General features: G+C 55.1%; 2 protein-coding genes across 8 annotated transcripts in view; one reads left to right on the top strand and one right to left on the bottom strand.

Moving 5' to 3' along the window:
• Positions 1-2,484: 2,484 nt before the first annotated feature.
• GJD3 (gap junction protein delta 3) lies at positions 2,485-11,616 on the top strand. The gene is made up of 2 exons (XM_061391728.1): positions 2,485-3,513; positions 4,262-11,616. The coding sequence occupies exon 2, from the start codon at positions 4,266-4,268 to the stop codon at positions 5,118-5,120; it is 855 nt and encodes a 284-aa protein (XP_061247712.1). The 5' UTR covers positions 2,485-3,513; positions 4,262-4,265; the 3' UTR covers positions 5,121-11,616.
• Positions 11,617-15,744: 4,128 nt separating this feature from the next.
• The window catches only part of RARA (retinoic acid receptor alpha), a 43,379-nt gene continuing 33,707 nt past the window's right edge, over positions 15,745-25,416 (bottom strand). For all 7 annotated transcript variants that reach the window (XM_061391721.1, XM_061391724.1, XM_061391720.1 and 4 more), the window contains 7 exons: positions 23,780-23,928; positions 22,307-22,448; positions 20,178-20,338; positions 19,708-19,884; positions 18,294-18,498; positions 17,093-17,251; positions 15,745-16,514 (listed from right to left, as the gene is read on the bottom strand). In XM_061391721.1, coding sequence (XP_061247705.1) covers positions 16,297-16,514; positions 17,093-17,251; positions 18,294-18,498; positions 19,708-19,884; positions 20,178-20,338; positions 22,307-22,448; positions 23,780-23,928 — 1,211 coding nt within the window. In that variant the 3' untranslated portion in view covers positions 15,745-16,296. The remainder of the gene's footprint in view (positions 16,515-17,092; positions 17,252-18,293; positions 18,499-19,707; positions 19,885-20,177; positions 20,339-22,306; positions 22,449-23,779; positions 23,929-25,416) is intronic.

The following is a 25,416-nucleotide window of genomic DNA, read 5'->3' as shown; positions in this document are numbered from 1 at the left end:
GCTGGTGGGGGCAGACCTGGGGCAAACCTTATCTGCCCGACTCTCCATCTCAGGGCGGAAGGTGAATACCAGAAGTGGACTTCTGACAGTGAGGGCTACATTCTCGCTTCTTCCACGCAACGCCACTCAGAATAAAGATTCCATTTCCCAGGCTTCCTTGTGGAGGGAAGGCCAATGATATGCGAGCAGGTGGGTCACGTGGCAGCCTCTCGGGACTTTTTAGATGTTCTTGCGCCTGTTTCGGCCACTTCATCGCTTTCTCCCTCCGCTGCCTGGAATATGATTGATACATTCTGTGAATCCTGCAGGAGGGGGCTACACCCCAGGAGGGGTTTGGAAGGAGCCGACTGCTCCCTACTTAGGACTTTTGGGCGCAGAGCTGCTCTGCCAGTGCTGAATAGCCCCCACCGTCCTTTTATGTGAGAAACAAGGTTCCCTCTGGTTTGAGCCACTGTTTAGTATCTTTGCTCTTAGAGCCAAATCTCATCTTAAATAATTATAGAGCTAAGGGAAGAAGTAAGGCTGGACAGGGAAGCAGGTCCCAGCTGGTGATAAATCACAGAGCCTGAGGGGTCTATGGTGAACCAAAGGCTGAGGACAGAGGGGAGGAGGCAGAGAGCTGGGGCGACCAGTGACCAGAAGATCATCTGGTCTGGAGGCTTTTCAGACCAGCCTGGGGACCGGCTCAGAAACGGCACAGCTCTGCGGGGAAGGGGCTGCAGCGGATTTGAAGGGAGTAATCAAGGAGAAGCGGCCATGCCCCCTGCCTCTCACCCACTCTTCCTTCCTGCTCTGTTTGAGCTGGGGCAGATTTTCTCCATTAACCGATTTTGGAGTTTTCTTTTCTACCCAAGACTGGACATTCTGATTGCCGATCTCAGACTGGATATTCACTTAAGTGATCACAAGCCCTGGAGGAGATCAGAGGGAACAACGGAGCCGTGGGACCCAGCAGCGTCATCCTCTTGAGGCAGAGAAGATCTGCACCCTCTAAAACGCTTCCACCCCAATTCACTCATTCAGCCACCGCACAGATCTACTAAAGTGCCAGGAACTGTCTAGGCATTGAGGGCAGGACACTATATAAAGCACCAAAAATTTCTGCCCTCCTGGAGCTTCCGTGCTAATAAAGGAGACAGATGCCACACAGAATAAATAAGAAAAATATAAAGTATGTTATGAAGTGGTCAGTGCAAAGGAAATAAAGCTCAGAAAGGAGATAGGAAGTCAGGGGTTAAATTCCAGTTAGGGCAGCTAGGAAAGGCCTTACTAAAAGGCAGCATTTATGTAAAGATTTTTTTAATGTTAGAGGGACACAGTGGAGAGAAAATATAGTTGTGGGTTGCTGATGTCATGGGTATTAATTTACCAACATGAGTGTGCCTGCCTATGTGTGTTCGTGTGTGATGGACATCATGTGTGATGGACATGGGAAGTTGTTCCACAGTCCAGCGGACCAGGGTGAGGTGTCTGGGATGGAGACCAAGTGTGAACCAGTCTGAGCCCAGCCCCAGACCGCAAGTTGGGCCAAGAATGGGGCCAAGTGCTGCCAGCTCTGGGCAGCATCAGTGACACCTCCTGCCAGGCTGGCACTATCTGAGAAGGAGGATGGGCCCCAGAGATTGCTGAGTCTCCTGTGTCTGGCCCTGCAGTATCAGGGCTGGGCACAGTGCAGGGGAACCACAGCTCCACAGCTCCCCGGCTCCCCCCTTGCCCACCCACCACCTCTGCCATTTTCCACTCTCCACAGGCAGATGCATCTGCTCTGATGAGGATTTTTCCAGGCTGGGCTGGTGGGCTAACCCAGCAGTGGCCATGAGGTCAGGGCAGGGACTATTCCAGGGGCGATGAGGTGTGTCCTTGGGCCCCCATGGCTGGGGGCAGGATTCATGGGTCAGGGAGCAGCTTTGCCAGGAGCAGATGGAGGTAGGGAATGGGGAGGTGGCCAGTGCTCCCAGCCCACATCCTGTTTTTGGAAAGGGCCCCAGCATATGCTTTCCTTTGGACTTGATCCAGGCTGATGTCTCCCCACCCAGGCCCAGTCCCTAGGGAACCCCAGCACTCCGGAGCATTAACCTAGGGTTTTTCCAGGCAGGGCTGGGCCGGAGCCAGTGTGGGTGAAGGACACATTTCCCACCCCTTCTTGAAATCGGACCAGGGGTCCCCATCAGCACATGGAAAACCAGACAGGCCCCCATGGCCGGAGAGGAGAGAAAGTGTCACCAAAGAGGTGAGTCCTGGCATGGCTGCCACCAGCCCCACACAAAGCCCTAGGGACTGTGAGGCCCTGGGAAATCCAGGCAGGCTGGAACTGGAACAGATCTACCATGAGCTTCAGAACGTGGGCTCCAAACCAGTGAGGCGGGGTGTGAGGCCAGGACCCTCTCTTTCTTACTGCATGACTGTGCCTTAGACCCTCTGAGTCTCAGCTTCCCATCCTTGTCAGGAGGATGAAATAAGTTAATTCTTATGATGAGTGGGGCCTGGGGCCCGACCCAGAGCAACTGCACAGGCGAAGGAGGAGAATGGTGTGGGCCCAGGCTCCTGGAAAGGCAGAGAGGACAAATGAGCACTTAACCTGGGAGTGTCCTCTCCATGGCTGCTCAGGTCACCCTCGGTCATCCTAATTGCCCTTCTCTATGGGACAGCTTCTCCAGCTACCTAGAGCAGTAGAAGGTGGCTCAGTTCAAAGCTTTGTAAGGGAAAAGAAACCTTTCTTTTACTTTTCACATTATAAAATGGCATGCTCATTACAGTAAATCTGGAAGTTACAGAAAAGCAGGAAGGAAGCAGAAGCTTTTATTCAAGTCCCAAGGCCAGAACACCCTTGAAACCCTAATGTTTTTCCAAAAGAGAAATTTTTCTGGGCTTGGGCTTTTTTGGTTGGGACCTCAGCATTAAGATGCAGAGCTGGAAGGGAACTTGGGGATCAGCTGGCCCAGGCTCCTCAGCTGACAAGCCAGGAGACTCTGGCCCAGAAGAACTAAGGGACTTGTAATATCAGAGCTTGAAGAAGAGTTAGCAGGTGTCTGCTGCTGCTTAAAATACCAGTGCCACCAATACCAGCATCAAACCCCACGCCAGCCCTGAAGACCACCTTCAGGGGGGATAGTCCCTTGATCGTGGATCTAAGCCTTCCATTAGGAGAGTCTGTTGGAGATGGGCTTCCTTCAGCAGGGATGTAGTTCTGGGTAACCCGTTTCCTCATTTCCAGTGGGGGACTCAGCCCTGGGATGGGGGTGGGGGTGGGGAGATGAGGGGATGGGAAGGGAAGGCTGGCAGAGTCCAGCAAGGGGCGTGGCCCTGGCTCTGTTCCCAGGGGTGGAGCCAGTCAACAGGGTCACCCTGTCCCTTTAAGAGAAGGGGGAGCACTGGCCCCTCTCAGCCATCCTGTCTTGTCATCCATCCTGGCCAAATCCAAAAGGGAAAATGAAAGAGGGACCAGGAGGAACAGGTCCCAACCATCTCCCAAGGTTCTTCACTCGGCTTTGACATCCCAGCGCCAGCTGCAGCGTGAGTGGTTACGGGTGAGGGTCTGGGGGCCTGTGGGAGCTGTGAGGGGGGTGTTGGGGAAGCTGGAAGCAGAGGGACACCAGGGAGGAGATGGGAAGAGTGGGCCAGCATTCCAACCGCACAGATGGTAGGGGACACCTAGGACGATGGATCCTGATGGAAGTGGGGATCCTTCCCTTTGTGTCCACTCCCCAATTCTGAGAGGAGTTCACTGCAGTTAAAAAAAAAAAAAAAGGAGGGAGGCAAGAGAAATGGTGGGCGGAGAAAGAAGAAGGTGAATCCTTCTGGGTCTGCTGGCTCCATTTCACCCAGAAGTACCAAATTGGGTCAGAGCCTTGGGTTCAGGGCACCACTCTTGCCCACAGAAAGCATCCTGGAGCACACGAGGGCACTGCTGGGTTTCTGCTTCCACACATGTAGTCAGGGGCCGGCAGGGCTCATGTCCGAGGTCCTTTCCCTCCAACCTGGACTCGGAGGAGCGCAGGATCCAACCCAGCAGTTCCATGGGTGTCTGACCAGAGCACTGGGGCAGAGCTCCTCCTCAGCGCCCAAATTGACACTCATCTGAGTCCCCCTAAGCTAAGCCCTTTGTTCCCTCAAAGTCCCTGCTAAAGCCAGGTCTGGCTGAGCCCCTGGCTCACCTCGAAGTTAGAGGCGGTCCAGCTGATCCCACCCGGACGGGCGGGCGCGGAGGGTTGGGACCCTGATCCTTCGGCCTTTTAACTGCCCGCGCCGCGTCTATCTCCAGCGCCATGGGGGAGTGGGCGTTCCTCGGCTCGCTGCTGGACGCCGTGCAGCTGCAGTCGCCGCTCTTGGGCCGCCTGTGGCTGGTGGTCATGCTGATCTTCCGCATCCTGGTGCTGGCCACGGTGGGCGGCGCCGTGTTCGAGGACGAGCAGGAGGAGTTTGTGTGCAACACTCTGCAGCCTGGCTGTCGCCAGACCTGCTACGACCGTGCCTTCCCCGTCTCCCACTACCGCTTCTGGCTCTTCCACATCCTGCTGCTGTCGGCCCCTCCGGTGCTCTTCGTCATCTACTCGGTGCACCGGGCCAGCAAAGAGCCGGGCGGCGCGGACGGCGGGGCGGGGGCCCCGGGGCGCCCGGGGGACCTCCGCGCGCGCCGCTGCTACCTGCTGAGCGTGGCGCTGCGCCTGCTGGCTGAGCTGACCTTCCTGGCGGGCCAGACGCTGCTCTACGGCTTCCGCGTGGCCCCGCGCTTCGTGTGCGCAGGTCCCCCGTGCCCGCACACCGTGGACTGCTTCGTGAGCCGGCCCACCGAGAAGACTGTCTTCCTGGTCTTCTACTTCGCGGTGGGGCTGCTCTCGGCGCTGCTCAGCGTGGCCGAGCTGGGCCACCTGCTCTGGAAGGGCGGCTCGCGTGCCGGCAGCTATCTCCAGGCCGCCGAGCGCGACAACCGCTGCAACCGCGCGCACGAGAAGGCGCAGCAGCTGCTCCAGCCGCTGCCGGCCCTGCCCACGCGGCGACCGGGCACCGACCCCTACGCCCCACCGGCTTATGCGCACGGGGCGCCTGCCGGTGACAGCGAGGGCGGCAGCGGCCGCAGCAAGGCGTCGCTGGCCACCATCCGTCAGGACCTGGCCATCTAGAACTGCCTGGGGCAGGAGGTGAGGCCAGAGGCCGGACCCCACCATCCCGGAGCAAGAAGTGTCTCCTCACCCCCTGTTGGCAGGGTTTCCTGCCCCAGCAGATGACACTCAGGGCGCATGGCCCTCCAGGCAGCACCCACACTTCCCAGCGGAGCTAGGGACATCGAATCAACTAAGGCCTGTCCTTGGTGCCCTGATCCAGGCAGAAGGGAAGGAGGCCAGGGAGGCTGAGAGAAGGTGGACCAGAGGAGGGCAGAGTCAGTGGAGAGTGGACGTTCTCGAGGAGCCCTGGGTGTTTTACTGGAAAGGAAAACAGCTGTGATACCAGCATCCCCCGGGCCCTCTCCTTGTTCAGACTGAGGTGTAGCCTCTGCTAAGGCTCTCTGTGTACATACACAAACACGGGTACACACATTTGGTGTGAGCATAGGTGCCCTCGCATGTGTAAAACCTGTGTAAGCACTTTGTGTGTGTGTATGCATGCATATATATCCTGTGTGAGCTCTGGATGTGCACACGTGTGCATATGCACATGTCCATCTTGCGCAGGCTTTCTGCACACACGTGTGCCTACCCCTGTGTGCATTCTGCGTCTGTGCGTGTGACGGTGTGTCCTATGTGAGTTGTGTGTGTGATCTGTGACATGCCCGGTGTGGGTGGCCAGGATCCAGGGCAAGCAGCAGCCACGGTGGCTCCTCCCATTCTCAGGAAGATCTCCCCTCCTGATCGAGCCTGCGCAGGAGAGGCGCTGGAGGGGAGGCAGTCCTTCACCCTGGGCAGGCTTCAGTCCAGGTACCATCTGCACTCTTAACTTTGTGGCCTGGGCAAGGTGGCTGGGCCCTTCTTTCATGAAGACAGAGTGGGGCTGGGGCTGGGGTCAGAGGGCAGGACTCTTTTCTAGCTTCCTCCTCCTTACCCTGCTGCTGTTACCCCAGTCCATAAACATCCTCCTGGCCCTGCATTTTCTTCCTTCACTTCTTCCCTCACTCCAACCCTCTGGAAATACAAGGAACTGTCTACAGGGCTGCCTCCTGTTCATTCCTGCCTCTCCTCTGCCCCTATCAGCTTCCTCCTTCACCACACCCATGGGGATGCTGTCCATAAGCAGCCAGCACCTAAGTGAAGGGCTTCTCTGGTGGCTCATACAGTGAAGAATCTGCCTGGAATGCAGGATACCTGGGTTCGATCCCTGGACCAGGAAGATCCCCTGGAGAAGAAAATGGCAACCCACTCCTGGCAAATCCATGGACAGAGGAGCCTTGTGGGCTACAGTCCACGGGGTTGCAAAGAGTCGGACACTGCTGAGCAATGAACACACACACACACACCCCCCTACGTGAAAAATCCAGGGGTCACCATCTAACCACACCTCTGGACCGTCACCAGACTCTGCTGAGCAGGCTGCCAGAGCCCCACTCTGCACGATTGTCTTCTATGCCTCTGGTCATTCCCTGTCTATCCTCCATTCCTTCATGCCTCTTCCTCAGCTTTTCTGCCTGGACTGCACATAAGCAGAGGGAAGAGTCTTTCTAAACAGGTACCCCTGCTTACTCTTTGGGGCTCCCCTGTCCTCAGGTAAGTCAAGCACCTGAGCGAGGCTTCTGAATCCCCCACGTCTGGCCCTGTTGCATCAGGTCTTCTCCAGCCCCTTCACCTCAGCTCCTCCAAAGTTTCCATGCTCCAAACCGATCTAAACTTTCTGTTCCTGCCAAGCTGTACCAGATTTGCTTCTAAATGTTTCAACTTGCTGTTCCTTTGCCTGGAGCAGCCTCCCTCTCTGCCGACCCACTTCCTCTAGTTAACACCTCCCTGCCTTTTGGTCTCATTTGGGAAGAAAATGGATGCCTTCCTGGACAGACAGACCAACCCCACAAAACCAGAGCTAAGGCCCCAAAGCAGCACTTCTGTTGGATGCATAGTTCTCTCCTCCTTGCAGGCCCATAGTAGGTGCTTAGTAAACTCGCGCTGGGGGGCTTCCCAGATGGTGCTGATGGTAAAGAACCGGCCCGCCAATGCAGGAGACATAAGAGACATGGGATCAATCCCTGGATCAGGAAGATCCCCTGGAGGAGGGCATGGCAACCTACTTCAGTATTCTTGCCTGGAAAATCCCATGTAAAGAGGAGCCTGGCGGGCTACAGTCCATAGGGTTGCACAGAGTCAGACACGACTGACGTGACTTAGCACACACACACACAAACTTGTGTTGAAAGTGTTCTCCAGGCCCAAACACTTACCCACGCCCACAGAGTGTGCCGCCATCTCTCTGCCCAGGGTGAGTTCTGTGTCTGCCTCCCAGACCCTTCCGCACAGACTCAAACATGAATGTCCAACTGTTTGCCATGTATATTCATTCAACAAATACTTGTGAGCACATACTATATGCCAGGCACTGTTCTGCAGAAAGAGGACGCGAGCCACCTATGTCATTCCAAGTTTTCCATTAGTCACATTACAAAATGAAAGGAAACAGGTGAAATTCATTTTCGTAATATATTTTGTTTAACCCAATACATCTAAAATATCATTTCAAACACATCATCAGTGTAAAAAAAATATCACGGAGATGCTTTACATGTTTCATTTTGTGCAAAGTCTGGTGTGTGTTCAGTGCTTGAAATCCTTCTCAATTTGGACCACCCACGTATCTCAGGTTCGGCTGTCGTCTGTGACAAGTGGCTGCTGTATTAGCAGATCCATTTGCAAAACTTGCCCTCTCAAAGCTCACATTCTGGTGGAGAAGGCAGACAATGAACACAGACTGTGCTACCAACCAGGGTAAGAGTCAAGGGAGAGAGTGCGGCCCCTGGGGAGTGTCGGGGAGAGGAACTGGCAACCGTCTAGCTGGACGTCTCTCCAGGGAGAGCATTCATGTTGGAGGAAATGGCAAGAGCAAACAAAGGTCCTGAGGAGGAATAAGCTGAAAGTGTTGGAGGCCCAAGACAAGACTGGTGTGGCAGCAGTGGAATGAGGGCGGCAGAGGGGGTCACCAGTAACTGAGATGGCATCTCAGCTTCCTTAGCTCTCACTTCAGTTGCTGGGGCCCAGGCACCCCGGCCATCTCCATCCGCTGTTGCCATAGCCTGTCTTCTGCCCGCCTTCCACATCCTGTCAACCATCTGATTCTCTCGTTTCTCCACCTAAGCATTTCGTCCCCTCGTCACCTGTTTAGAAGCTGCCCAGGAGCAGCCGTCACCGATGGCCCGGTGTATGCCCTCCCTCAGCCTCTGCTCCGGCCCCTGTGATTCTAACCTGAACACTTCACTCATCAGCTTCAAACCCTTCACTGCCAGGGCCCTCAGGATCCAGTCCCACTCCTGAACTAGCCTTGTCCTGATACTGTCCCAGCCTCTACACCCTCATCTCTTTAAATTTATTTTTTTTAATGGAAGGATAATCGCTTTACAGAATGGCATTGGTTTCTGCCAAACGTCAACATGAATCAGCCATAGGTATACATGTGTCCTCTCCCTCCTGAACCTCCTTCCCACCTTCGTCCCCATCCCACCCCTCTAGGTTGTTTCAGAGCCCGGTCTGAGTTCCCTGAGTCATATAGCAAACTCCCATTGGCTCTCTAGTTTACATATGGTAATTGTTTCCATGTCACTCTCTCCATGCATCCCGCCCTCTCCTTCCTCTTCCCCCCAGTTGTGTCTGCAAGTCTGTCCTCTGCGTTTCCATTGCTGCCCTGTAAATAATTTCATTGGTACCACCCTCCTAGATTCCATATATATGCGTTAATACATGATATTTGTTTTTCTCTTCACCGTGCATAATAGGCTCTAGGTTCATCCACCTCATTAGAACTGATTCAAATCCATTCCTTTTTATCAGCCTCACCTCTTTTACCACTTCAACCAAAGCCCAAAATGGTTAAAACACAGAGCTGGGGATAATGGCTGAGCCCAGAAGCTTTTATTACCTCTGCATCCCACCTAGCTAACTCGTCCCCTTACAGAGTTAGGTGGGCAGCGGGGGTACCTCTTTCAGGAAGCTGTTTCAGCCCTGCTCCAGGTCTGGTTAAATGCCTGAGTTGTGGGTTCCCGTAGGCAAAGCACATGTCAGCCGTTGATGACCAAACTCCACAGCAGTGGTTCTCAACTTGGGGCGATTTTGCCCCCTAGGGGACATTCGGCAATGTCTGGAGACATTAATGGCCCCTCACGACAAATAATTCCCAGTGCAAAATGTCCCTCGTGCCATGGATGAAAACTGCTGTACGGTGATGCACTGCGAACCATCCAGAGTGTCCTCAGACCCCAAAGGTTCTCAGCAGCAAAGTTACTATCCCAGGGTGGGCGTTCTGTATGTTTGGGGGTCACTGACTTAGTCATCACAAGGAGGGGGATCCTGCTGGCATTTGGTGAGCAGGGGCTAGGAATGCCAGTGTCCCCCCACAATAAAGAATTGTGACACACCCCTATAGAATGTCCCACTGACATTTACATAGTGAAAAACCTCTTTATAATTACCTGAGCCCGAAACTTTACTCTGTTTTACATACAAAATATTGAGGGTTTAGTTTGTTTTTTTTTTTCACATGGTTGTATTATTCATTATCTGTTTTTATTTCAACATACACCCGTATTCTTTAACTTTCCTGAGCTTCCTGTACAGAATAACTTCTGACCTTCTTCTTTTAGATCCAAATATTTGTTAAAAATAGAAGCAAACATAGAACTATGTCCTATTGTCTGGTGATTGTGCCCGTGCATTGACATATTGAAATTCACAGTTCAGGTCAGTTCAATTCAGTTGCTCAGATCAGATCAGATCAGTCGCTCAGTCATGTCCAACTCTTTGCGACCCCATGAATCACAGCACGCCAGGCCTCCCTGCCCATCACCAACTCCCGGAGTTCACTGAGACTCACGTCCATCGAGTCAGTGATGCCATCCAGCCATCTCATCCTCTGTCGCCCCCTTCTCCTCCTGCCCCAATCCCTCTCAGCATCTGAGTCTTTTCCAATGAGTCAACTCTTCGCATGAGGTGGCCAAAGTACTGGAGTTTCAGCTTTAGCATCATTCCTTCCAAAGAAATCCCAGGGCTGATCTCCTTCAGAATGGACTGGTTGGATCTCCTTACAGTCCAAGGGACTCTCAAGAGTCTTCTCCAACACCGCAGTTCAAAAGCATCAATTCTTCGTGCTCAGCCTTCTTCACAGTCCAACTCTCACATCCATACATGACCACAGGAAAAACCATAGCCTTGACTAGACGAACCTTTGTTGGCAAAGTAATGTCTCTGCTTTTGAAAATGCTATCTAGGTTGGTCATAACTTTTCTTCCAAGGAGTAAGCGTCTTTTAATTTCATGGCTGCAGTCACCATCTGTACTGATTTTGGAGCCCAGAAAAATAAAGTCTGACACTGTTTCCACTGTTTCCCCATCTATTTCCCATGAAGTGGTGGGACCGGATGCCATGATCTTCATTTTCTGAATGTTGAGCTTTAAGCCAACTTTTTCACTCTCCACTTTCACTTTCATCAAGAGGCCTTTGAGTTCCTCTTCACTTTCTGCCATAAGGGTGGTGTCATCTGCATATCTGAGGTTATTGAGATTTCTCCCGGCAATCTTGATTCCAGTTTGTGTTTCTTCCAGTCCAGCGTTTCTCATGATGTACTCTGCATAGAAGTTAAATAAACAGGGTGACGATATACAGCCTTGACGAACTCCTTTTCCTATTTGGAACCAGTCTGTTGTTCCATGTCCAGTTCTAACTGTTGCTTCCTGACCTGCATACAAATTTCTCAAGAGGCAGATCAGGTGTTCTGGTATTCCCATCTCTTTCAGAATTTTCCACAGTTTATTGTGATCCACACAGTCAAAGGCTTTGGCATAGTCAATAAAGCAGAAATAGATGTTTTTCTGGAACTCTTGCTTTTTCCATGATCCAGCGGATGTTGGCAATTTGATCTCTGGTTCCTCTGCCTTTTCTAAAACCAGCTTGAACATCAGGAAGTTCACAGTTCACATATTGCTGAAGCCTGGCTTGGAGAATTTTGAGCATTACTTTACTAGTGTGTGAGAGGAGTGCAATTGTGTGGTAGTTTGAGCATTCTTTGACATTGCCTTTCTTTGGGATTGGAATGAAAACTGACCTTTTCCAGTCCTGTGGCCACTGCTGAGTTTTCCAAATTTGCTGGCATATTGAGTGCAGCACTTTCACAGCATCATCTTTCAGGATTTGGAATAGCTCAACTGGAATTCCATCACCTCCAGTAACTTTGTTCGTAGTGATGCTTTCCAAGGCCCACTTGACTTCACATTCCAGGATGTCTGGCTCTAGGTCAGTGATCACACCATCGTGATTATCTGGGTCGTGAAGATCTTTTTTGTACAGTTCTTCTGTGTATTCTTGCCATCTCTTCTTAATATCTTCTGCTTCTATTAGGTCCATACCATTTCTGTCCTTTATCGAGCTCATCTTTGCATGAAATGTTCCTTTGGTATCTCTGATTTTCTTGAAGAGATCCCTAGTCTTTCCCATTCTGTCGTTTTCCTCTATTTCTTTGCATTGATTGCTGAAGAAGGCTTTCTTATCTCTTCTTGCTATTCTTTGGAACTCTGCATTCAGATGTTTATATCTTTCCTTTTCTCCTTTGCTTTTCGCTTCTCTTCTTTTCACAGCTATTTGTAAGGCCTCCCCAGACAGCCATTTTGCTTTTTTGCATTTCTTTTCCATGGGGATGGTCTTGATCCCTGTCTCCTGTACAATGTCACGAACCTCATTCCATAGCTCATCAGGCACTCTATCAGATCTAGGCCCTTAAATCTATTTCTCACTTCCACTGTATAATCATAAGGGATTTGATTTAGGTCATACCTGAATGGTCTAGTGGTTTTCCCTACTTTCTTCAATTTAAGTCTGAATTTGGCAATAAGGAGTTCATGGTCTGAGCCACAGTCAGCTCCTGGTCTTGTTTTTGCTGACTGTATAGAGCTTCTCCATCTTTGGCTGCAAAGAATATAATCAATCTGATTTCGGTGTTGACCATCTGGTGATGTCCATGTGTAGAGTCTTCTCTTGTGTTGTTGGAAGAGGGTGTTTGTTATGACCAGTGCATTTTCTTGGCAAAACTCTATCAGTCTTTGCCCTGCTTCATTCCATATTCCAAGGCCAAATTTGCCTGTTACTCCAGGTGTTTCTTGACTTCCTACTTTTGCATTCCAGTCCCCTATAATGAAAAGGACATCTTTTTTGGGTGTTAGTTCTAAAAGGTCTTGTAGGTCTTCATAGAACCATTCAACTTCAGCTTCTTCAGCATTACTGTTTGGGGCATAGACTTGGATTACTGTGATATTGAATGGCTTGCCTTGGAAATGAACACAGATCACTCTGTCGTTTTTGAGATTGCATCCAAATACTGCATTTCGGACTCTTTTGTTGACCATGATGGCCACTCCATTTCTTCTGAGGGATTCCTGCCCACAGTAGTAGATATAATGGTCATCTGAGTTAAATTCACCCATTCCAGTCCATTTTAGTTTGCTGATTCCTAGAATGTCGACATTCACTCTTGCCATGTCTTGTTTGACCACTTCCAATTTGCCTTGATTCATGGACCTGACATTCCAGGTTCCTATGCAATATTGCTCTTTACAGCATCGGACCTTGCTTCTATCACCAGTCACATCCACAGCTGGGTATTCTTTTTGCTTTGGCTCCATCCCTTCATTCTTTCTGGAGTTATTTCTCCACTGATCTCCAGTAGCATATTGGGCCCCTATTGACCTGGGGAGTTCCTCTTTCAGTATCCTATCATTTTGCCTTGTCATACTGTTCCTGGGGTTCTCAAGGCAAGAATACTGAAGTGGTTTGCCATTCCCTTCTCCAGTGGACCACATTCTGCCAAATCTCTCCACCATGACCCGCCCGTCCTCGGTTGCCCCACGGGCATGGCTTAGTTTCACTGAGTTAGACAAGGCTGTGGTCCTAGTGTGATTAGATTGACTAGTTTTCTGTGAGTATGGTTTCAGTGTGTTTGCCCTCTGATGCCCTCTTGCAACACCTGTCTTACTTGGGTTGCTCAGTCATGTCCAACTCTGCCACCCCATGGACTGTAGCACACCAGGCTTCCCTATCCATCACCGACTCCAGGAGCTTTCCTTTACCGGACAGTGTGACAGCATGGTGATTTTTTTAAAGCATGTGTTTGGTATGTTATATTAAATTTCTGTCTAGTTCATAAAGAAACCTGATGGGAAGTGTTAGAAAATATTTGCTAGAGGAAGAGAACCTCTGTCCCACTCCAACCTAGGCCAGACTGTGACATAAGTGAGAAGCTGGCGCCACCTGATGGCTGAAGTAGAAATGGCCGGTGGTCTCCCACAGAAGAGACTTCCCACACAGGAATCGCATCCTGCAGGGGAGCCTGCTAATTGTCCCCAAACACAGCCTCTCCTGCCAATTCCCTAGACCTCCCCCAGGCCTCGGTGCTTGACACTTCTTCAAGGGCTTCAGAGATCCAGGAAAGAGCTCTGGCTGAGAGGCGGGAGCCCTACTGTTGTTCAGTTGTTAAGTCGTGTCCAACTCTGTGATCCCTTGGACTACAGCATGCCAGGCTTCCCTGTCCTTCACTATCTCCGAGTTTGCTCAGATTCATGTCCATTGAGTTGGTGATGCCATCCAACCATCTCATCCTCTGTTGCCCCCTTCTCCTTCTGTCTTCAATCTTTCCCAGCATCAGGGTTTTTTCCACTGAGTTGGCTCTTTGCATCAGGTGGTCAAAGTAATGGAGCTTCAGCTTCAGCATCAGTCCTTCCAATGAATATTCAGGATTGATTTTCTTTAGGATTGACTGGTTTGATCTCCGAGTCCAAGGAACTCTCGAGAATCTTCTCCAGCACTACAGCAGCAGTTCTTTGGTATTCAGCCTTCTTTACAGCCCGTCTCACGTCTGTGCATGATTCCTGGAAAAACCATAGCTTTGACTACACAGACCTTTGTCCACAAAGTGATGTCTCTGCTTTTCAATACTGTGTAGGTTTGTCATACTTTTCTTCCAAGGAGCAAGTGTCTTTTAATTTCATGGCTGCAGTCACTGTCCACAGTGATTTTGGAGCCCAATAAAATCAAATCTGTCAGTTTCCATTTTTTTCCCCATCTATTTGCCATGAAGTGATAGCAGCCCTTAGTACTGTTCCCTGATCTGCCACTTATTTGTTGGGTGACCCTGGGCAAGGGCACTGCCCTCTCTGGACCTTGATGTCTAGTGTGAGGGGGTTAAAACTGGTTTCTAAGGACCCTCAAGGCCTATCACACTCCACTCTCTCGATCAGGAGCATCCAGGTGCCGTCACCTGCCTGTCCCCTGTGCCTCCTGCCCACAGACGTGACGTTGGGGGCGGGACAGGGACAGTTCTTCCTGGAGGTGGAAGAACAAGTGGCCCGGCCTCCCAGGTTCCATCCCAATCCTGAGTTCTTCTTAGATTGCAATGAGCGAGTCCCTGACCCAAGTCCCCCAAGCCAACCTGCCACTCTTGTTGTGGTCATCGGTGGTCACTAAAGATAGAACTCTGCCACTAAATGGCTCTGATTCAAGCTCTAGCTTCCCAAGGGCTAGGGACTCTCAGAGAGCTGAGGTGGCTTTCTCTCTCGGGCTGGGGACTCCCTGAAGGCTGAGGCGGTCTCTCCCTCTCTCCCTCCCACCTCTCTACATGGGTCCCTGACAGGCTGTGAGACCCCTAGACCAAGGGCTTCCTAAGGGCAGGCCTGTCTCCTCCCAGTATCTCCAAAGCTCTGAGCACAGCAAGGCAGGTCCCGAAGGCAGCTTGGGCCCCAGTCCCTGCCCAGACACCGAGAGAAGGCGGCGAGGCAGCGAGGCTCTGAGGCGCGTGTAGAATAAATATAACTTTATTCTTTATCCAGTAGATCTCAGTGGCAAGTCCAACAGTAACAGGTGCACCAGCGGGCTCTGGGGGGGATGAGACCCCAACCCCAGGGCAAGGAGGGCAGGGCAGAGCCAGCTCCCCCAGCCCCGGGGGAGCAGGGGTGACGTGAGGGGACCCCCTGTAGGCCCGTCCTGCGGGGCAAAGAGGGGGCACGGGTGTGGGGTGGGGGGCAGGCCAGGGAAATGGAGGAACTCAGGCCACGTGTCTGTCGGCCTGTCTGTCCACTGTGTGTGTGTGTGGGTGTGTCTGTGTGTGTCCGGGGGCCCTGTGGGCGGTGCTGGTGGCCAAGAGGCTGGAGGGCAGGGGAGCTCGGACCCCCTGGCCAGCCCCTTCATGGGGAGGGGAGCGCTGGAGGGCTTCGATGACGTGGGCTCTGATGGGGAAGCAGAGGACACAGGGCGGAGAAACACACGCCTGGAGGTCCTGAGGCCCCGGTGCTCTGCCCCCAGCCCCATCCCGGGGGTGAGCCACTCCTTCCAGGGGTTGCCAGGAAACTGTCCTTGCCCAGTGGTTAGGCAGAGAGAGAGGAGAGGGCAGGCCTTGGGAAGTTAGTACTTCACAGTTTTAAAGAGAAAACTGAGGAGGAAATGGCTGGGGAGGGGGCCTTGGGGGGCACAGGGACTTGGAGAGACAGGGGAAGCCCCTTTCAAGCCACTCCCCTCCCCCGGGGCCCATCCCCCCCTCCAGCTCTGAATCCAGCTCCCCCCAATACACAGCACACTTCAGTATAAATGTGCTTAAAATGAAAATTCTTATTTAAAAAAATCAAAACCAGAAAAAAAAATTAAAATAAAAACAAAACCAGCGAGAATTAATACCTGGGGGTTGGTATGGCAAAGTATGTACAGGGGATTCCCCCACCCCGGCCCACCCCCTCTGTCACCAACCGAGGCAGGGGGGGTTCCCCAACCGGGGGGCAATGGCTTGCAAGTTCTGAGGATGGGGGAGCCAGGTCCTGGCATTTGCTGGTGATGAAGATGTGGCGAGGTGGGCAGAAGGGTGTCTTGATGAACACAAAGCCCCCAGGCCCCATCCTGAGGCCCGGGACGAGGGGTCCTCACTCAGTCCACGGCCACGGCCCTGACGTCAGCCCAGGCTCCAAGAGCGGGCAGTCCATCGCAGGCCCGGGCCTCTGTCCGAAGAGTCACCGCCACCTCCTCCCTCCAGCCCCCCGGGCAAGGGAGGGCAGGTGGGGCGCAGGGCTGGTGGGGGTTGCATGGTTGGTAGAAAGGCAGAGAAAAGCCAGGGCACGGGGTGAGGGCTGTGTCCATGGGGCAAGGGCAGTCACGGGGAGTGGGTGGCCGGGCTGCTTCTGTTTGAGCTGGGGCTGAGGCTGGGGCTACAGCTGCCGGGCGGGGGAGCCAGGCCACCCCCGTCCCGCCCCCCACTCCCCGCTTGTCCGCTCAGAGTGTCCAGGCCCTCTGAGTTCTCCAGCATTTCCTGGATGAGAGGTGGCATGGAGCCCGGAATCTCCATCTTCAGCGTGATCACCCGCTCAGCCCCTGCAGGAAAGAAGGGACAGAGGTCAGGAGTGTGGCCACCTTGCTCCTCTAGCCCTGCACACAAGCGTGGCCCCAGGAGGGAGTGTGCAAGGGGTAGGAGGATCCACAGTACCAATATCAGCTCCCGCCACACACCGACCCCTGCGCTGTTTCCTGACGTAAGCCAGCTCTCCTAAGCCCCACAGCTGAAGGGCAGCAGGGAAAAGTGGCTCCCAGCTCTGGCTCTGGGGTCACTGGGCTTGATGCCAGGCCCTTCCTACGTGCTGCTGACTCTCCTACTGACATCTCAAGACAACTCTGCAAATGTTATCCCTGCTCTGCAGATGGGTAACTGAGGCTTAGAGCCGTTGTGTGACCCGCTCAAGGACACACAACAGTCTGGTTCCAGAGCCATGCCCTGAACTAGCATGCCAAGATGACACTGCCATCTTGGGGCTCACAGGCACGGAGGTCACCTGGGCACGGTGAGGTTCAGGTGAGTGGGGCATCACAAGGACACAAAGATGTGGGGTACTGGCTCAGACACAGGAGGCCTGACTCTGGACATGGATGGCAGACACACAGGGAGAGAGCCTCACCCTTAGCACTGATGCTCCGCAGGTCTGTGATCTTCATCAGCATCTTGGGGAACATGTGTGGACGGCTGGGCCTCCGTTTCCGCACATAGACCTTCAGTGCCTCAAGCAGCGGCTCCTGCAGCATGTCCACCCTATCTGGCTGCTCCAGGTCCTGCCGGTCTGAAGAAGCAGAGAAGCCCTCTGCCTGGTGAGGAACACAGCTGCGGGCCCCATCGTGACCACCAGGGGGCGCACCTGTCCAGGCCTTGGGCAGAGTATCTTTGCTCCTCAGGCCTCCCCACCTGGCCCTACTGCTGCTGCTGCTAAGTCGCTTCAGTCGTCGCTTCAGTAGTGTCCGACTCTGTGCGACCCCATAGACGGCAGCCCAACAGGCTCCCCCGTCCCTGGGATTCTCCAGGCAAGAATAGTGGACTGGGTTGCCATTTCCTTCTCCAATGCATGAAAGTGAAAAGTCAAAGTGAAGTCGCTCAGTCGTGTTCGACTCTTAGTGACCCCATGGACTGCAGCCTACCAGGCTCCTCCATCCATGGGATTTTCCAGGCAAGAGTACTGGAGTGGGGTGCCATTGCCTTAGAGGCTCTCAAATGTGAGCAAAGAAGGGCTGGGGCACAAGGGTGTCCCAAAGCTCGCCCTGAGAGCCCAGTTCATGGAGGTCACACCCCTGAACACAGGCAGTGCCATCTTAAGCAGAGCCAGGTCTCCCACTCGAGCTGGTTATTCTGGACACCAGCCCAATATGGCAGAACTCATGACAATAAAATAATAACAGCAGCCAGCATTTACTGGGTCTTCCTCTGGGCACACTGTGCCTTACTTATTACCTCCTAATCCTCCCATCAACTTTATGAGGTGGAGACATTACTGCCCCCATTTTACAGAAATGGAGGCTCAGAGAAGTTCAGCGACCTGCTGAAGGTCACATGTTGTCCAGGATTTGAACCTGGGTGGTCTGACCTCCAAGTCCTCACTCTTAAGCCCCCTGGAAGGAGCGCTGCCTAGAAATAGGGAACCAGAGCTCAGGTCTCTATCACTGTTCCCTTGCCCTGTGGCCACAGACCAGACCCTGCTCCGCTGGGACTCATTTTCCTGTCTGACAGGTGCCTTTTTGATCAAATGATCCCCCAGCTTCTCCCTGGGAGAGGCTCCGCAAGCCACACCACCACCCCTGGGCCTGGCCCCCAGACCCAGGCCCACAGCCCACCTCCACAGATGAGGCAGATGGCGCTGAGCAACCCAGTCTCAGCGTCATCCATCTCCAGGGGCAGCAGCTGGTTGGCGAAGGCGAAGACCAGGTCTGTGAGCGGGCCAAAGCCGGCGTTGTGCATCTGGGTCCGGTTCAGGGTCAGCCCATCCGAGAAGGTCATTGTGTCCTGCTCGGGCGTGTACCGCGTGCAGATCCGCAGGATCTGGGTGCAGAGGGTTCTCGAGTTCAGGAACTCACATCCGCCAGCACTTCCGGCACCAGCATCCCCCCCCAGGACCACCTGGCGGGCAGCCAGACTACTGCTGTTCTACAGAACCTTCTGTGCGACACAGTAGCCACCAGTCACACTGGTGACCAGTGGGCACTTGAAACATGCCAAGTGCAACTGAGAAACTGAATTTAATTTTAATTAATTTCAATTTAAAACAGCCATACATGGCCAGCGGCTACTGTATTAGTGCAGATCTACAGCATCCTGCCTCCACACAGAGAATTAAGAGGGCAACAAAACATTTCCAGGAAGGCCAAAACCAAAGTGGATTTCAGTCTATGGTTCCCAGGACTGGGGACAGAACAAGAGCTCAGTAAATGTACCTCATCTTCAGGTCTTTCAAACCCTGACCCTGCCTCTTCCATCTCCCTTCCACCAGGAAGAGCAGCCTGGTCACACCCCAGGTTCCCGACCTTGGAGGAGGCCGAGAGGGAACAGGAGGGCTGAGGAAGACAGGGAGGACAAGCCTCCCTCCAGCCTTGGAGTTGACAATCTCATCCGCCCCCATCCTGCCTCAAGTCCAGCCCACCCTCTGGCCCCACCAAATACCCTGCAGTACCCTGAATCCCACTGGTCCCACGCCAGCAGGCCTTTCACAGACCATTCTACACACCTCTAGAGGCCACCTCCTCTGGGGCTCTTCCCTGGGGCCCAGTAGTGTGGCTCTCTGTCCTGCAGGGAGGGGACAGCCCTCCCCCATCTGCAGCCAGCACTTATCACAGTTTTGCAACCTCTGTTTACCTATCTGTTGCTTCCACCAATGGAAGATTCTCGAGAGGGGACAGTGGTGTGTTCACCTCTGTTCTGACACCCAGTTCAAGGCCTGGCCACACAGGGTCCCAGGTGAACCTTTATTAGACTGAATAGATGGGAAGATGGGTGGGTGGACGGAAGCACTCAATCAAAGATGGGCTGAGGGTGGATGAATGAGAGTAGAGGTGAATGGGTGCACACCCGGGTGCTGGGTGGCTAAGCAGACAGGTAGACACGCGGGGGAGAGGAAGGGTGGCTGTTCAGGTGGGTCGGCGTTGGGACAGGTCGACTCCAGATGGATTTTTAGGAAAGTGGTTATTTGAGCGGCAGGACATCCTCCAAGAACACAGGGATCAGTGCCTAGGCGGGCAAGGTGCAGACCCTCACCAGGATATCCAGGCAGGCAGCCTTGAGGAGGGTGATCTGGTCCGCAATGGTGAGGGTGGTGAAGCCGGGCAGTTGCTTGGCGAACTCCACAGTCTTAATGATGCACTTGGTGGAGAGTTCACTGAACTTGTCCCAGAGGTCAATGTCCAGAGAGACACGCTGTTCTGAGCTGTTGTTCTGGGAGGATGGGGGAGGGGGGGAGTGGGAGGAGAGTGAGGGCCTTCCCCTGGTGGCACCCTTCTGGGCCTGGCTCTACCTGGCCCCACCCGCAGGCCTGCCCTCTACTGGCCTTCACTTCCTGAGAGGCGGGGAAGGGGTGGACAAGGCAGCCCAAGCAGGGTTGCGGAGGGGCAGGCCTGAAGAAGGAGGGGTGCCCCTGGGGGGCTGTACCGAAGTGTATTTGCCCAGCTGGGGGGAGAGGCAGGCCTGACAGCTGAAGGGGTATGAGGTCGCGGGGGAGCGGGCCATACCGTAGTGTATTTGCCCAGTTGGCAGAGAGCAGGGAAGGTCTCCTGATGCGCTTTGCGCACCTTCTCGATGAGCTCCCCCACCTCCGGCGTCAACGTGTAGCTCTCGGAGCACTCGGGCTTGGGCACCTCCTTCTTCTTCTTGTTCCGGTCATTTCTCACAGCTGTGGAGGGCCCAGGCCGCACAGTGAGAGGGCAGGTGGGGTCAGCGGTCCATCCCCCAAGCCGTCCAACCCCAGCCCAAGCTCCTCCCACCAGACTGAGAGCTGCGGAGGCCACCAGGTGTGGTCAGGCACGCACACAAAAGTGCACACGCACGTGAGTGCACAGGCAGGCGGGACATCCACACACAGCCGGTCCCTCGGCCCCCCTCTGCGGTGCCCACCCGGCCCACACGCCGAGGCCTGCCCCAGGGCCTGTGACTACAGCACACATGCCCCAGACCAGCTCGCTCTCCTGGCGTCTACTCCAGCTTACTCTCCAGGGTGAAAGCCCGTGCGCAGGGTGTCCCAGGTCTGTGTTCTCAGCCTCCCTGCCCCCTGCTACTCCGGCCTGCAGGGAGAACCGACCCAGCCCTCCCGGCAGTGTTTGGGATGGGCTCAGAGCAGCTCCCTGGGCGGGCAGACACGGAGGAGGGCTCCCCAGCCTGAGAGTGGGGGGCCGGGTGGCAGAATCTCTCGGCCCATTAGCCGGGGGAGCTGACAAATCACCGGGGGCGCTGAGCCGCACACACCACTCGGCTTTAAAGAAGCGATGGGGTCGTTACCAGCCGATTATCCCAGACACACAATCACTCACAGGGCCAGTGGTGGCGGCTGCTGACGCTGGAGGAAGAGAGGGTGGGGGGTGGGGGACCCAGGGAGGGGGTAGCAGGGTTGGGGGGGAGCTGGCATAATTTGGAGATCACTCATGTCGATTCTGCAAATTCAATAAAGTGCAAGGGAGAGAAGGGAGAGGGAGAGGGAGAGAGGGGGGATAATTTGGGAAGAGAAAATTGCAGCTGTGACAAGACGTTTATCATTCGGAAGCTTTAATTCTATTGAAATGGCAGCTGCTCAGCTCCGGGGCACAGAGCAGCCAGAGAGGAGAAGGAGGGAGGGGAAGGGGGAGTTGGCAGTGGGAGGGAGAGGGGGTCCCACCCTGGTCCCCCTGCCATGAAAAGCTCTGGGATCGGGAAGGTGGCAGAAGCGGAGGAGGAGGTGCTGGGCCCTGCGGGGAAGGGTCCCAGGCCTGCAGGTCCCAAGTTGTCACCTGCTCTGCAGCGTGGAGCCACCACTTCCTACGCTACAGAACAACACAGCCCTTTCCTCCTGAGGCAGGAGGTGGCCGGGTACTTCAGGGTTCCTCTACTCCTGTCGTCCCACCATGTCCCCTCCCCACTTCCTTCTTCCACTGCCCTGCCCACAAAGGGCTAGAGGGTCCTGCAGCCCCCTCCCCCACCCCATCCCCCAAGGCTCGGGCTCCATGGCAACGGCCACGCAGACAAGGAGGCGTCTGTCAGCGTCATTTATCTCTGACATCATCAATCACCGGTCACCAAGGCAACACCCATGATTCAACACAAGAGGGTCTCCCTGTCCAGCCCTCCTTCTTTCCCTCCATCGGGCCTCAGCTGAGCCCAAACTGGAAACCCCCATTCCTCTGGGACTGGAGAAGTCCCAATTCGCTCTTCCAACTCCAGGTCCCAGGCTCCACCAGACAAAGGCTCTTAGATCCCGGTGCCTGGAGCAACCCTCAACACATGCACACAAATACCCAGCAGCACCCCTGTCCTCAGATGCACGATGGGGTGGGGGACTCAGGGATGCTTCTGAGCCCCGCCCCAGAGCCAGTCAGAGCCTGGAAGCAAGCTGGCAGGGGCAGACACGTGCATACACGTGAGCAAGCACACACAGCCCGCCTCACACGAACAGGAAGGGCTGTCCGCCCATGGACACACAGATGGTGAGACAGACAGGTCCGGTCCGTGCAGCTATACGTGAACTGTCCTCAACCATGAGCCAGGGCACCGCATCACGGCAAGGTCCATTTGCACCCACACGATCACCTGCATGCCCCTGCTCCTCTGGCTTTAGGGGCCAGGAGCTCACACCCTGCCCAGTGCGTGGCACGGCCCCGTCGGTGGCACTCACACTCCTTGGACATGCCCACTTCGAAGCACTTCTGCAGCCGGCAGTACTGGCAACGGTTCCGGGTCACCTTGTTGATGATGCAGTTCTTGTCCCGGTGACACGTGTACACCATGTTCTTCTGGATGCTGCGGCGGAAGAAGCCCTGGGTACAGAGAGCAGGGAGTCAGGTCAGCCACACCCACAGTCGAGCGGTGCTGGCCTGTAGCCGCAGTTCGAGGGCCAAGAGTCAGGCGACTGCTGTCCCCAAGCCGTTGGCCATCCCCTACCCGAGAAGGCCAGAAAAGACGGGGAGAAGGGTACGCCTATAAGGATCCCCCGGAAGAATCTGAGTATCTGCCTCCACACTGGGGTGGGGAAAGGGCTTCCCCCACCCTGCACACATAGACCTGGCTTCCCCACCCCTGGGGAAGGGGACCGCAGGCTGCTGGTGGGTCAGGAAAAGCAGCAGACGGGGCTAGATGGGAGAGACAGACAGAGCTCTAGAACCCAAAGCCCCGGGCTCAGTGTGCAAGAAAAGGAGACAAGCAGGAGGGGCCAGAGAGATACACACACGGGCTGGCCTGGCCTGACAGGTGGAGACATGAGTGCTCATAGGCAAGGCAGCAAGACACACGTTCACTAACCAGGCAGATGAGCACAGATCACAGGGTGACTAGGTTGGTCAGAGGCTGCCCATGTGGGCTAACAGCGAGACAGACAGACGCCTGACCAGGGCAGACCACGAACAGCTGGTCTGGACAGGACAGGCAAGACACAGAGAGTCCAAGGCCTTGTGCTTTTTGCCCTTGACCTCTGCCCCACACCTGATGGCCACTCCACACTGAGGGGGAGCGTAGGGCCCCAAGCCCCGAAGCTGTGCAGCTTCTGATCCCCAATCCCTGGAGAAGAAACAGGTACAGACAGACTCAAGCCCTGGGGAGAGGAAGCGGGAAGGCCATGCCCACAGCTTCCGGAAAGGTGGCAGTCCCTTCTGCACCCTGGAGCCTAATGTGGGCACGTGGAAATCCGGCCAGAAGCTGGGGAGCCCCAGCCCAGGCACCTGAAGGAGAGGCCAAGGCAAGGCGCCTGCTCCTGACGGCCTCCTGCCAGGCTGCTATGGCGAGGTGCAGGCAGGCCACCAGGGGCAGGCCTCCTGGGTCCCCAGCCAAGAGCCAGTCGGCAGCCAGTTCACCATGGCAACACGGGCAGCGGGAGCAGAGCGGGTGTGAGCCCTGCCAGCTGGAGGATGGAGATGCTGGGGGAAAGAGTCAGGGCTGGAGGAAAACCTCCGGTTTGGGGGACCCCTGCTCATCTATGGTAAGGAGGTTCTGCTGAAGGCTTCCTCTCCTCCAAGGCTCCTGCCACCTTCCACACAGAAGTTAGAGCAGCAGCCTTAGGGACACCCCCACTGCCGGTACAGTCCCCAGACCCGGCGGTGGGAACATCCCACTTATCTAATCAGGACTGTCCTTCCCCACGACCCCCTGGACTCACCTTGCAGCCTTCACAGGCGCTGACCCCATAGTGGTAGCCGGAGGATTTGTCTTGACAGACAAAGCAAGGCTTGTAGATGCGGGGGAGGGGAGGTGGCGAGGGGGGGCTGGGCACAATCTCTTCAGAACTGCTGCTCTGGGTCTCAATGGCTAGAGAGAGGAGAAGGACCGTTAGAGACCCAGGCCACCACCCTCAGCACAGTGCCCACCTGGCCTCCAGGTCTCGCCCAGGAACCTCTCCCAGCTGCCCCAGGGCTGCCAGATGTCAAACTCTGGGGCAGGGGCAGTCTTGGGAAAGCTGGCACTCCCCACAGCCAGACTGCCAATGATGCCTCCAGCACCCCATCAGTCCTGCCTACTTCCCCAGGACCCCACCTTCAAAACCAGAAACATCACATAATAAACCATCAGACTGGTATGTGGATGTGGCTATACTGGGCAGGTGCCAGGTGTAGGTATCAGCCTGGGTCCACAGCCCTGGACCCTGGGCGCCAGGTCCCACCTCCCCCAAGTGAGGAAGGGGTTAAGGCCTGAAGGAGGGAGGGGCCAGGACACAAGCTGGGGGCAGAGGAAACTGGGGTCAACAGGATATTCAAAGTTGGCCACTCCCCCACCCCTTCTGCTTCCGCTCCCCTCTCCACCCCCACTACCAGCAGCGACAGCCCCTCCTCCGCCCAAGCAATCCCCTGGCCAGGGATCCAAGGCCGGGTGCAGTCACAAATGCTGGGGCACAACAGGCAGGGACTCCCTCAGAGAAGCAGGGGGACCCTGTGGAGACAGGGGGAAGAGTCCCTGTGGGCCCCGGAAGCCCATGGCTCTGAGTGCACCCTGGCTGGGGGGAAAAGCATGACAAAGGGGGTCTGTTCCCATCAATGCTCTGTCTGTCTGGCCATAGAGTCCATAGTATGTCCGGGTTACTGTCCCCCTCCCCTCCTGTTATTCAGCTCCAAGAGGGCAGCCAGGAGGGTGACCCCGCCAGCAGGGGCAGCCCCCACTAGCAGAATCCTCCCCAGTGCCTGGCCCCATGCCCATCACCCAGGCAGAACAGGGCAGGGCTAGGTGGGGGCTGTCTGTGCCCCAAGCAAGGGCAGCTGTGGGTGCACTGTACTAGATGGGAACTGTGACCCGGTCACCCCCAGATTCCCAAGGGGCCAGTGGCAGCCTCCTGAGGCCTTCGCCAAGTCCACTGGTCCAAGGCCAGGGATGCCTCCCTGAGTAGATAGATCCCTGCCTCCTCCCACACCCCAGACTCCTACCTAGCCTCACCCCAAACCCCAGCACACAAGGTTCTGGAATTCAGCGGGGCCGAGTTCCTGTCCAAGCACCTCATAGCATCTCATAGTGGCTCATGTGGCCCCAAAATCCAAGCAGAGAGAAAAGAAGCACTCAGATGGGGGGCTGGCAAGCTGCAGGCTACCACCCTCCCCCCTTACCTGCAGACAGGACCAGAGACTGCCAGGCGGCCGATGACAGGGAACCAGGCCAACAACCTTGGCAAGGCTTTCCTGGCTCTTAGTTGGGCCCAGGCACCACTTCCCCTGGTCAGCCTGCTGACCAGCACTGCTATGGCCCTGCGTCCCTGTGCCTGCCCAGAGAGCAGCCTGCAGCAAAGGATCAGTGGATGCTCACACCACACCC

Source organism: Bos javanicus, chromosome 19 (assembly GCF_032452875.1).
Source record: "Bos javanicus breed banteng chromosome 19, ARS-OSU_banteng_1.0, whole genome shotgun sequence".
Taxonomy (NCBI): Eukaryota; Metazoa; Chordata; class Mammalia; order Artiodactyla; family Bovidae; genus Bos; species Bos javanicus.
The sequence above is the reverse complement of the archived record's forward strand: the minus strand, read 5'-3'. Positions and strand labels throughout refer to the sequence as shown.

Coding starts and splice junctions, on each gene's coding strand:
- GJD3 (XM_061391728.1), top strand. CDS start 4,266: ATGGGGGAGTGGGCGTTCCTCGGCTCGCTGCTGGACGCCGTGCAGCTG.